At 44.4% G+C, this 10,524-nt stretch overlaps 1 protein-coding gene across 1 annotated transcript in view; it reads right to left on the reverse strand.

Annotated features, from left to right (window-relative positions):
• Positions 1-1,394: 1,394 nt before the first annotated feature.
• radil (Ras association and DIL domains) overlaps positions 1,395-10,524 on the reverse strand; it is an 18,097-nt gene continuing 8,967 nt past the window's right edge. The window contains 12 exon segments of the mRNA XM_053416809.1: positions 1,395-1,824; positions 2,056-2,195; positions 2,748-2,887; positions 4,487-4,817; positions 5,391-5,418; positions 5,420-5,455; positions 5,457-5,575; positions 5,577-5,620; positions 6,393-6,435; positions 6,437-6,544; positions 6,940-7,112; positions 10,427-10,524. The exon segment at positions 10,427-10,524 is cut by the window's right edge and continues 26 nt beyond it. Coding sequence (XP_053272784.1) covers positions 1,725-1,824; positions 2,056-2,195; positions 2,748-2,887; positions 4,487-4,817; positions 5,391-5,418; positions 5,420-5,455; positions 5,457-5,575; positions 5,577-5,620; positions 6,393-6,435; positions 6,437-6,544; positions 6,940-7,112; positions 10,427-10,524 — 1,360 coding nt within the window. The 3' untranslated portion in view covers positions 1,395-1,724.

Consider the following 10,524-nt stretch of genomic DNA (forward strand, 5'->3'; position numbering starts at 1 on the left):
TGTGTTGCTGTGATTTCTCGTTTTTTTTTTTTCCTGGACTCACAGATGAGCTGATGAGATTCGGTCGCACGTTGTTTCAAAAAGAGAAAAACTTCAGTCGTCCAACAGTCTTTATTTATTAAGTAGCATCATTAACCAGTATAAATAATGACCAGAGAATAATATAACACACGGGAGGTCAAACCTTGAAAATGGAACAAAACCAAAAGATTTAGATCGAAACAAAACTGATGGAAGAGAAGAAACATTGTTGTTTTTTACGTGTGTAATAATTTAATAATTAAAACATGTTTTTGAAAAAAAGACAGCGCAACAATAACAACACCCCGAAAATAATGTCAACTTTAGAGCTGTAATTAGAAACTAATCAATGAATCAGTCAAGTCAAGTAAAAAGAGCAAATGTTCAGTGTTCATATCAAGATTTCTTCACTTTTCTTTGTTTTCACTGTGAATCAAATTGAATCTTTTGGTTTTGGGGAATTATTTAGTCTTCTTTGGATTTATTTGATATGAAAAACAGGTCCCTGTGAAAACCCGAGTCTGGTCAGTAGATTAATCAGAGTAACAAGGATACACTTTTGCTGCTGAAGGATTTAAATGTTAAAAATTCACCTTGAACCTTCGGGTTAATTTGACTGAAATCTGCTGCTCATCACTAGAAGATTGTTTTCTTGAAGTGATCGTTTACTGACTTCTTACCGACCTGTGTAAACGGGAGTTTTGAGGTTCTACAGCACACAACCCACATTTCTATTAATTGGAATCAAAATAAATTAACATTGTTTCAGAATAAAATATTTGAAAAACATTAACACAATCCATTTTTCTGTTTCTCTCATTCCAGTTAATACTGTTTCTTCCCCCCCCCCCCCCCCGTCAAAAGTTGAATATGTACAAACAGTTATTTACAGCTCTCAGATCCAGACTCACACAGCAGCTTATATTCGCAGTGAAACGAGGGTTTAGACACAGAGGGATCAGAGACTCGACGACCCAGTGATTAATAAACAACGTCCCACAGAGATCATCCTGAAAAGTTCACTGATGAGGTTAAATGTGAGGGAGAGAGAGGAGCTGCGTCGGTCGTCCTTCACACTCGAGAGTTTCTCCTCCTCGTCCACTTCTCCAGCAGAGAGTCCACATTCAAACACGATGGATTTGAGTCTGTGGAGCATTCAGCGATCGTGTGTTGGAGAAGCTTCACCAGCAAAAAGGTTTATTAAACATTCCGTGTGAGACATGGAGGTCATCTCCAGGTTCTCAGTTCATGTCCATCAGACGCTCTGTGAGTCCGAGAGCCGGGTCCGTCATGCTAACTAATGCCCCTGCATCACTAATACAAATTATTCTAAAATACAGGCGGGGGGGGCGGGGGGGGGGGGGGGGGGGGGGGGGGGAGTCCAGAGGTCACACATGCTCCGACTGACGAGAACCTAAAAACCCATCAAGACGTCTGACTGGCTCCTTAGACCCCGCCCACCTCGCAGCCACTGGTGGGATGTTGCCTTGGTTAGAAAGGGGGGAGGGGGGGCAGGTCTGCTAGCTGATGCCTCCACTTTGATTGGCTTATGTGCAGACATGAGGTTTTGCATCCATATTTCATGCGGAGTGTGTTACGCAATCCGGGGGTGCGTTTGTGTGTGTTTCCTGTTCATCAGCACACACACACACATCTGCACCTGTGGACTGTGTGTGTGTTTCTTGGCTGCGCCCTGGAGGCGGTCAGCAGGAGGAGGCACTGATCTTATCTGAAACCTCGGGGTCAGACTTGGCGACCAGGAAGCGGAGGCGACCTCCACCCAGACGGATCAGATCCACCGCGCTGCACAGGAGGAAGCAGACGGAGACACAAACCAGAGTCCGGTTACACAAAACTCAGCAGAGACACAGCAGATGGAGGAGTGTCACAGTCTGGACTCCCACCGATCGATCACAGTAATCAGTTGACGAGGCTGATGGTAGAGGGCGAAGTTAACTCAATCATAATCTAATAGAGTTTCATTAATCTCCACAAACCAGCCACCACCACCACCAGTGGATCATCCTCAGTTACCTCTGGTAGTCTGCTCCGATCAGACTGGTGCCGTTCACAGCCAGGATGCGGTCCCCGATCCTCAGGCGGCCGTCGGAGGCAGCCGGCCCGTCGGGGATCAGGGTCCGGATGTAAATGCCTGGAGCGTTGAGAGGAGTGTGCTGCAGGAGGGAGACGTGTTAGTGGCAACGGAAATCAATCTCTACCACATCGATGGAGGATATCTGATCCTCATCAGCCGGCAGAACCACAAACATGGTTATCAAGAAGAATCCGTGTCCACCAGCTAATTGTTCCAGCACTAAACATATTTTCTAATAAATTAATAAAGTAGAATAGAAGTATATGTTAATATTATAGTCATTTAAACTTGAAACTAAATGCGTACATACAGTATACACCTCTGGCAAGGACGTTGTGTTTTCATCTGCATTTGTTTCTTTATTAGCTGTTAAGATTATGGAAAACTATTGAACATGGATTATGGAAGGATGTGGTATGTGTCAAGATTGATTATTTGTATTATTTATTCCTATAATCCTGCTAACATACAAAGGAAAGAAACCAACAAATACAGATGGCAGATAATAATAATAATAATCAGAGGATAGTTAAGGATAAATAAATGAACTGTGTGATTTTCTGAATTCCAGTTGAGTTGAAACACTGAATCACAAAGAGAAGAAGTCTCTGATGGGACTCGGGCTACTCACCAGTCCGTCTATGAGTCCCATTCCCAGTCCGTACGGTCCCTTGTCCAGTTCCACTACAAACACCACACACAAGTCATCAGGGAGGGGAGGGACGCCAGGGGAGGATACAGGGAAAGGAAACTCACACCCACTAATACACCCTGCAGAGGACACGGACACCCACATCCACAAAGACACACACACACACACACACACACAAACACACACACACAGGGTCTTGCTATGGGGTCGGACAGACAAAAAGAGGTGTCGCTGTGCAGAGGAGACACACACAGATACTGAGACACATGCAGAGGTGCAGCTGTTGAGTTTGACTGACACACAGACAGGATGTCACACTCACTACACTGGAGGAAACAACACAGGTGAGATATCTATAGCAAGCAACTCGAGCAATTCTGTGTCAGGCACTAAAACTGCATTTACTTTGTGGCCACTAGGGGACAGAAGAACTCCAAAACAAGCAGAGGGGCACAAAACTCAGATCCTGTTTGATCATATTATTGTGTGATTGTAGCTAAAAGGTTAGAAACAGTTGGCTAATTAATTACACATACAACAAACTGAGCTTTATCTCTGATTTATCATATTTCTGGACGCGATAGTTGATAATTAGCTTTCATTCTTATCCTGGTTGCGTTAAAAAAGGTCTTTCATTTGTTTAGAGCGTATCTATAAAGATGGACGACATGTCATCTCCCCCCAAAAAAGAAGCCAAAGCATCTTAATCTCCACCTGGTGGCTGGTTGCAGTATAGGCAGTAAATCCTGTCTCCTCCATGTTGGTGGATGGAATGAAGTAGTCAAATAAATGTTTCTGAAAGATGGTTTCTGTCATTTCAGGTAGTTCTCTTCACACTGGTGAATGAAAGGGTTAATTATAACATCATTTCTGGACCGTGAGAGGAACTGGAAAGAAGTCGTCCATCTTTATTTACAGTCTCTGTGTCTGACTGAATCAAACAGAGAATGTAAATCTCAAGCTCAATGAGGCTAAAAAGCTTTGTTAGTGCAGAGTGGGTGATTTAAATTACCCCATTTAATAAACATGATATTGATGAATGTAGCTTCAGGTGAATTAGAAATACCAATGACTTGTTATTATCATATAATTATAATGTTTGTCCTGTTGTCTTTGCAAATCCCTGAGATAAAGATAAACAGAGCCACAGAACCAGTGGGAAAATGACTGTTACACTATCTTTATATCCATATGATAGAATGTGCTGTTAAGTTTAAGCACCTTGTAAACTGGATAATGTACTGATAATATACTGTGTAGGGATACATGGGTTCTGGGCATGATGCGAATCATTAACATTAAACACAGCTTTATTAATGCTGTTATAAAGTTCAGAGTTTCCCTCTATGATTCATTCATTTGGGTTTTTTTTAATGCCACATTAACCCCCCCCCCCCCCCCCCCCCGGCCTGGTGTTTCCTTAAAGAACCAAAACCTTATTCAGTGAGCAGAGCTATGGTCTCTCAAATAAATAAATATAAGTGATATATCTGAGTATCAGGGTATTAGGGCCAAGTGGAGGAACATAACTGATGAGATTAAGAGAATAAGTCGGAATTTTACAAGAAAAGTTGTAAATGGACTTTTTTCTCATAATATTACTTGATTCTCAACATTTTAGAATGTTATTTCTTTACATTTGGCCCCTCTGCTCCGCTCTAGTTTCCTTTAAGCTGCTCGTGTGTTACTCTGTGGACTCCCTGTATGTCTCAGCCTACCCTCCAGTCCGTTGCTGATGAGCCCGTTGGTCTTCTTGCACTCTGCTGCCGCTCTGCCGCCGCAGCCGTTAGTCTGAGCGTTGGGGCCTATGATCGGCCCGAGGACCCCTCCCCCGCCCCCATCGGGGTACAGCGGGGTGTTGGGGGGGGTCAAGAGGCAGGACGGGTCCGGATTTGCCGGCCGGGGGTGGTGAATCGTCCCGTTCCTCCTGAGGCTGTGTGTGTGTGTCTGTCCCGGGGGTCTGTCCCGTCCTCTCTCCTCCCCCGTCTCCGCCTCGTCCCCGGGACCTCCGGAGCGGGGACTGTTGTGGGGGGGAGGCAGCAGCTCCCTCTGTTGTCAGGAAGGACCAGAAAGACTTTAGAAACCAGAACGAGGTTTTAAAGTTTCACGGATGCAAAGGAAGCAAAAACAAAAGATACAAAAATCCTGTTTTCCATTAATCTATGGATGAGCGTTTTTGATCCTATGAATCAAAGTTTTACTGCTCGATACAACACCTCAATTAGAGTTTGATTGATTAATCATTTTACAGACAAATTTACCATCACTGATTTACACCTGAGCAATATCTGTGAATGTACGTGTGTTTCTGTATGTTTACATACGAGGGTGCAGTAACACTCGGGATTATGGTCTAGTCGGCCGTTCCCACTAATTAGACAGCCTAAAGACTAATCAGATTAACCATGATTTAACCATGTCTAGGTTTCTGTGAGTGTGTGTCTCTCTCTCTGTGTGTGTGTGTGTGTGTGTGTGTCTGAGGGTTTTTTGTCTTTCATTTATGGGATTATGAGGAAGCTCCTCAACAGCCACAGCTGCTGAGGCACATGGCCTGGATTACCGCTAGGTGTGTGTGTATTTGACAGGGAGCTGCTGTGTACGTGTGCACGTGAGTCTTGTGACCTGGACGTCGGGCCAGTCGGCCGTGTTGGGTTCCGTTGGAGTGTGTGTGCACGCTCGGGGCGGCTGGCGTGAGGCTGCGTCTTGGTGCGTAGGCCCCACAGGTAGTGGCGGGATGTAGAGCAGCTGCTGTAGATGCTGTCTTCCACACACTCGCTGTCCAGGTCCACTCGGAACCCGGCGCTTGGGCAGCACGATGGGAGGGTGGTTCTCGAAGCTCTCAGGAGAGTCCACTGAACACACAACCACACACCACACACACACACACACAGATGTTAAAGCAAGTATACACACCACACACTCATGAATACACATATACATCATTTAAAGCCCGATCCAGGATTGCTTCACCTGCTCTAGCAGCCTTTTACTCTCTGTTTTGCAGCTTTCACACACACACACACACACACACACACACACACACACACACACACACACACACACACATTCCTCCTTCATAACCCCACAAACACTGTTTAGACTAAAGTTTGCTTTTGGCTGCTTGTTTATTAATTGTAGTGTGTGTACTCTTGAAGTAAGTGAATTCTGTGTTCCTGCAGATTTCAACGAGTTAAATTTAAGACTTTTTAAAACCATTATTAATAAAATGTTACATTTGTGTCCAGTACAAAAGATTTGAAGGAATATCAGAGTTCCAGAGTTGTTGTTTCGCACCTTTTTAGGTCACTTACGGTAATCTGGGTCACATGGTGTTGGTGATGGAGGCATTAGTTATATCACGTGTTCACTGGTTGGTTGTGAATGAAGGTAAAGGGGGGGGGGGGGGGGGGGGGGGAGCTCTGATAGTACTGTTGATCTATCTTTATGAACTTTGAGAGCTTTGGATGTTTTTGAGCCTCATGTTTTATGGTAATAAAACATGTTGGAGCTTTTTTTTGATTTATTAACCAACTAGTGTGTCGGGCAGGTTTGTCTTTACCCACTGGACAAAATTATATGATATTATATTATATTTATAAGAACCCTACACATTCATACAAGTACCTGTTCTGTAAATGTAGGCCTCGTCCTCACTGCTGGGCTGCCAGTTTGGGGACCGGGCCGATCTCTGCTGTGAGCTGGTACTGGGTGAGAATCCTGTGCAGCTGAACTGGTTTCAGAGACGGATGCTCACTGGACAACGCTCTCCAACTCAGCTGCAGACCCACAGGAAATCAAACAGAGGAGAAAACGTTTATTTAATCATTTAGCCTTTTGTAATACAATTAAGCAATTAAGGGAGCGGGGACAATAAGTGGGCAGTCACAAGATGTTACTGGATGTGTGTTACTGGACAATAACCATCAGTAGCTGTTGGCTGAGTAAACTAATAAATATGGTAAACTCTATTCTTATTTTAAAGTATTAGTATGTATTAGTATTTTGATTTTATACCAATTTAATATGTCCAGATCCATGCGTTACTCTGAAAAATCAATAAGAATTCTGATGAATTCTTACAATGTAATCCTCTATTCGATTGTATGTGCCTGTGTGTTATCTGTGTGTGTGTGTGTGTGTGTGTGTGTGTGTGTGTGTGTGTGTGTGTTACCTGTTTGAGCTGTTGTGGGGATGTGGCCAGTATGGACACCGTGCTGGTGAGTTTGGTGAAGAACTTGTCGGCCAGATGTCCCAGACTGGATCTGCTCGCCCACTCCATGACCATCCGCAAACACGCCTGGATCTGCAGCACCTTGGAGCGCTGGAACCAGCCCCGGGAGGGACCTACACACACACAGACACACACAGACACACACACACATTGAGTCTAGTCTTAAGAAGGGGAGAACTGAACACACAATCACCCTTTTCCCCCTACGTGTCTCAGCATTTTAAGAGAGATGCTGTGTTTCTGTGCATGTTCATGTTGGCACGGTGCTGTGACAGAGACAATCATTTCTTATTAAATCAATATTCGATGAAACAGCAGCAGCAGCAGCGACCACCAGCTGCTTCTCCTCTCAGAATACCAATGGAGCGGTGCAGAGGAGCTCAGTGGACCGGGGTTCGTGTTTTAATGAGAAACAAACCGACACACGTCCTCCATTCCTCCCTCTGCCTCATCCCTTCTTTCTCTGAGGCCCATGTAGGAGCTCAGAGAAGTTTGGTGACAAGTTAATCAGGCAGTTACTTCAAATCTAGCATCTGTCATGCTGCCATTACCTCACTGTGACTATAATGCCTTTTTAAGCTTTGTGAAATTACCCCCCCCCCCCCTCAGCTCAGGCCTCTGAAGGGCTTTGGTTCAAACAATGACAAACAACTGGACATTTTTTATTATCTCAAAGACAAGCTCTCTGATTGGTTACAGAGACCCTACATTTATTTGTCCAGGCTCTGTTTTGCCTCCAGACTCCCTCAACTCTGTCATCCACCCTGATTCACTCATCTGCATATGACCAGCCAGGTGATAGCCAATCAGAGAGCATGTTACATGCATCGGCTTATCAGCATTGTTGTATTGTTTTACCTAATATTACCATCACAGGGTCGTGATTCCATCATTTAAATTACTCAGTGAATCAAAAAGCTTTTGCTCCACGCGGACAGAGAAAACAAAATAGAAAATACACTTCAAAATATGATTATGTGAAAGCGGCAACAAATAAAAGTTTGTTCGATAATAAAAGATTTGTATCAGGACGGGAAAGGTTTTTTATTGGAATTAGAAGATATCATTTTGGAGATTCAACGCTCGCTATGAGAATCCACCATCTTAAATTTAATGAATATTTTAAAAAGTGGATTGATAATAAACCCCCGATATTGTAAGTTGTAATCAATGTGTTCTTTCTTTACCTCTCAGACATGTTGTGTTTGTTTTGTTCTACTTATTTTAAGCTACAAGTTATAAATCAGAAGAGAACGAGTGAAACGTGATGATGACACTGAACGGATCAATCAATTCCATCTTCTGCTACTTGACAGTTCCTCTCGTGATTTAGATGAATTGAATCGGTCGGCACCAAATACAAAATCTGTAAAGTTTGATATCCAGATTGATAAAAATGAAACAGGACACTTCAGACAGATGATGAACCTGCAGCTCACACATAACCATGCAAATATTCTGCCATATGTTTTGGATGCACACACACACACACACACACACGCCTCCTCTGTAATAGGCTTATGTCTAGGCATACAGTAATCTGCGTGTGAGGCATCGCAAACAGACGAGACATCACTTAACCCCTTAGCAAAGGTGTCATAATGCTTCATAGCAGCTGGTTTCACATAAACACACTCACCTTTAAACACAGAGGAGCCGACACACACTCACAAAAACCAACAGAGCGACAACCACGAGCTGGTTTCCACTGACGGCTGTTTACTGGGCGAAGGTCGGAGAATACGATTGATTTTAAATAATGATCTTTACAAATTCTCTCGTGAATTATAGAGATTGTGACATTTACACTCACAAACCAACAGAATCAAAAACAGTGTTGATTCGCCAAATTATATCATGTGTTCCAGTTATTCAATCTCGCTTTTATGAATTCATATAAAATTATTATTCTTAGCTAGTTAGACTGACAGATGGGTAGAGGTCCATTGTTAGTCTGTGTGTGTGTGTGTGTGCCTTTGTGTGTGTGTGTGAGACAGAGAGCGCCAGAGAGAGAGAGAGAGAGAGAGAGAGAGATGGAGAGAGTGGGGCCACAAGATGCTGAGACAATCAGTTTACTGCTCACATCTCTAAAATTAAATAAGGTTTTATTCAATTGCAAGGCTAAATAAAATAGAAAAATCAATATGTGGCCGTCAGTGTTGATACTTGGGAAGGGCACAAATATATCAGTGTATGGGAAACACTGAAAAGTGGAAGAATAATTTCTGTTTATCACGAAGCTGCCGCGGGTCAGAGGACGTGAGCCGAGCAGACGGTCCCAGGAGACGTTCAGGAGGACGTGGACACGTGTGTCCCAGATAACCTCCGACTGTGTGTCTCTCTGAGCGGATCTCAGATGCATCCTCAGCATCTTCGGTGCATTGGTACTTGACCTTGGAGCTTTCAATCTGTGATCGGATCAGCGAGGAGGTCTGACCCTGAACAGAGGTCAGCGTACCTGAATGCCTCCTGAGATTCACAATGAATCCAATGTGTTGTTCCTCTTCTCAGTGACCACACGCTGACCGACTTATAATAATCTGCACTTTTCTTTAAAACCGTTCTTCACAGCAGCGTCGTGAGATTCATTCAGAGCCAGGAGGCAAATTCAGTGACGCACTTTAATACCAGGTGTGAAATGACGCTGTCCAAACATCAGCGTCACCGTTAGCAGAGAAATATCAATGGGCGACCCCAAAAATATAAAACGGGGAGCGGAGGAGAGAGAGAATAAAAAAGCCAGACGGCGAGAGAGAGAGGAGGTGGGTAGGATGGGGGGGGGCAGCCTCTGCATGAATATAAAGGTATTTCTCCTTCTCTCTTTGCCAGACATGTGATCTCTCCTGTCTGCAGCGGCTAATGAAGACATATGGCATGTACGTGACTCTATAGAAGTGTGTGTGTGTGTAGGTGGAGATATACAGGGCGGGTGTGGAGAGGTTGAAAGTGACGGGGAGTCGACACGTTGACGTATATTTGGCCTTAAATGAGCGTTTTCTGTATTTAGACACAGTAATAGACGATTAACAAGGTCATCACGACAACTGGACGACCTTCAAGCCCTTTGCCCTTCACTCTGCCCTTTTCTGCCCCTCCCCTTCACCTCTCATTCCCTCCATCCAATCCTACATCTACTCTTCTTCGCCCTTAACCCCCTGATGGCCAGATGGATGGAAGGAAGGAAGGCGAGGAGGAGGAGGAGGGGGAAGAGGGGGAGACATAGAATGCAGATAGGCGAAGGGCATTGAGGACAAACCCGGGTTAGTCTCTGTCAAAATGCTGACAAGGACACAAGGACTCACGGGTTCTCTCTCTCTCTCTCTCTCGCTGTCACACACACTAACAACTGTACAAATCCTCCGGGAGGTCAAATGGAAGCGAGAGTGAGTGTGCGTGTGCTTTTTATACCCCCCCCCCGCCCCCGTACCTTTGTCCATTAGCTGGTTAAACAGAGACACGTTGGAGAAGAAGAAGAGGTAAGCAAACATCTGAGCCTGGATCTCTGGGTGGACCTCGTAGCCGTGC

Source organism: Pleuronectes platessa, chromosome 3, assembly GCF_947347685.1.
Source record: "Pleuronectes platessa chromosome 3, fPlePla1.1, whole genome shotgun sequence".
In the NCBI taxonomy this organism is placed as follows: Eukaryota; Metazoa; Chordata; class Actinopteri; order Pleuronectiformes; family Pleuronectidae; genus Pleuronectes; species Pleuronectes platessa.